The sequence below is a fragment of the Argentina silus genome, assembly GCF_951799395.1.
Source record: "Argentina silus genome assembly, chromosome: 1".
Classification (NCBI taxonomy): Eukaryota; Metazoa; Chordata; class Actinopteri; order Argentiniformes; family Argentinidae; genus Argentina; species Argentina silus.
Window position 1 is genome coordinate 2,927,294 of NC_139655.1, and position 2,500 is coordinate 2,929,793.

Below are 2,500 nucleotides of genomic sequence, written 5' to 3' on the forward strand. Positions count from 1 at the left end.
CCTATTGTCTCTCTCTCCATCCTCCCCTGCCTGCCATTCCTTCACTCTGTAAGATGGGGGGTGGGGGGAGTTGGGGGGGTGGGGGAGTTGGGGGGGGGTGGGGGGAGTTGTTTTTAGGAGTTGTTCACGTCTCACCTTTCTGACTTTGCTCTCGCTCTCTCTCTCTCGCTCTCTCTCAAGATGCAATGCATACAGAAGAAGGTGCATTCACAATGCTCTCTATCTCCCTCTATTCCCCCCCCCCCCTCTCTCTCTCTCTCTTATTCTCTGTTTCTTTTCTTGGCTTTGCTGTGTCTGTCTATCTGTCATTTCTCTTTACCTCTTTTAGTGCCAAGGGTGAATAAAGTCGTCCAAATTGTCAACGTTCTAGAGTGCCAAGAGTGACTTTATTCACCACAAATGCATAAATTATGATGCTTCATGTTGTAGTCAGTCAAAGTATTGTTGCTTGGTAAACACCACATGAAACACTTGGCACTCTAGGTGGTGAGTGTTCCAGAATTCTTTTGCAGTTCGTGAGTTAATGATATTGTCACAGACGATTAAAGATAACAAAATATGGTAATTACATAGGATAGACACAGATAGAAAAATAGTATGAACAGATTTACTGTTTTGTATGCAAACATTCAATCACACACAGCAGCCTGCCTATATACACACTGGCTCATTTAGAGTCCCTGAGGGAGAAACAGTAGACGTTACGCTCAATATTTACTGCCCCAATAACCACAAACCAATAAAGGTAAAGGAAAACAGATTCACACACAAACACACAAACACACAAACACACATAGATATCTCTGGATTAGCACTGTAACACAACCAAAGGGATATACCCCAACTTTCCCATGTATACATTTTACGTTGATAGCGTAATTCGTCCAAAACGTCAGCTATATCAAAACCACCATTCATCCAACTGAAATGATGCTATAGTGCAAACAAATTAGAGTCGTATAAACATGTTTTGTTTATTTTGTTCATCTCATACCATCTCTGAGAAATAAGTTAAAAAAAAATCATTACAACTTACCGCTAACAACTCGCGCGCCGTGGCTACCGGTGGCCATCACCATCAGTCCCCATAGAACTCTCAGAACATTCTGATCCACGTGCGTCTTCAGGTTGTTCATAACTGATTACAAAATCTATTATTTCTATTTTGAAATCTATTCAATCTATTATTTCTATTTTGTTGTAACATTAAAAAAAAAAAAATGTTACAACAAAAACGCACAGTTTTGCGGTCTTCTGGTCTATCGACTGCGACTCCGCTCTCAGTCTCCGGTCTCCTCGGTAGTCATGGTGAGTGCGACGCTCTTCTGGCTCTGCGCTAGGTTCGAGGATGGGGAACTGGCGCAGGCAGCCCACCAGAGAGGAGAGTGGGAAGTGGCTCCTGCACGCGTGCTTATTGATCCCTCTCTCTCCTCTTGTTGCGACTGGCGGGATCCCACTGTAGCTGATAGACCACGCAGGCCACAGCTGTAACCTCACGCCCCCACAGATGACCCCCCCCCCACCGACTATTTCATTAAGCCCAGTGCCCCCTTCTCCTCCTAAAGAGTTCCATATACACGCGAGGTCAAATCATAGCGCGTGTTTAAGAATAGGCTGATCGTAATTGCATGACTAAACGCTGAGCAAACACTGCTGCTGGTAATTACGTTGTTACTTAAAAAATAATAATAATAATTCCTCCACAAAACAGATGTATCCCAGCCTGCATTTGAAGAGAAGAGAGAGATTCGATTTATTCATTGATATATGTGTTAAGAGAGAGATATTGTAGCAGAGACTCAGGGCAAGCATACGAAGCATACCTCTTAGATGCCATAGTATACTTTTATACAGGGAAGCTGTAATAATCAAGTAATAATAATAACAATGCAATCATCATTTGAAAATCATCTGGCATTGTCATATGTACAGTTTCTTCCAGTATCCCTGGTGTCACATGAACAGCAGCCAGTTCAAAGAGGCAACAGTTTTTAACTATGTTTTTAGGGCATTTCTGATTTTATTGGGATAGAGACAGTAGAGATTGACAGGAAGGATGGGAGAGAGAGGAGGGATGACATGCAAGATAGGTCAAGGGTCGGAATCAAACCGGTAACCTTGCGATTACGTGGCAAGCGCATTAGTGTGCTACGCCACTAAGCGCCCCGATACATTTTTCAAAGGGATTCTGTTTTTCTATTTAGTATGGCTACCTCTCATCAAAGCATGTAGACTGTGCCTCAACTGTTAGGATGTATATGTCTTCTAATGTGTAGAGAGGCAGTTCTAGTTAAGTAGCCTGGCCTCGGGCATAACTCTGGCCCACCTAGGACATGAACCAATAACCCTCTTGTCTCCAAACTATCAACCTGTCCAGTTGTGTGGTTACTGGATTTGTACCCCCATCAGAGAGATGAGAACTACTGCTGTGGTTTGTATACCAAGTGGTAATCTACATTACAAGAAATTACATTTTGGAATTTTGGGCATCCACATGACA

General features: G+C 42.9%; 1 protein-coding gene across 1 annotated transcript in view; it reads right to left on the minus strand.

Moving 5' to 3' along the window:
• The window catches only part of chodl (chondrolectin), a gene marked incomplete at both ends in the record, with an annotated part of 6,768 nt that extends 5,632 nt beyond the window's left edge, over positions 1–1,136 (minus strand). The window contains one exon of the mRNA XM_083682159.1: positions 1,037–1,136. Within this exon, the coding sequence (XP_083538285.1) occupies positions 1,037–1,136 (100 nt within the window). The remainder of the gene's footprint in view (positions 1–1,036) is intronic.
• Positions 1,137–2,500: the final 1,364 nt, after the last annotated feature.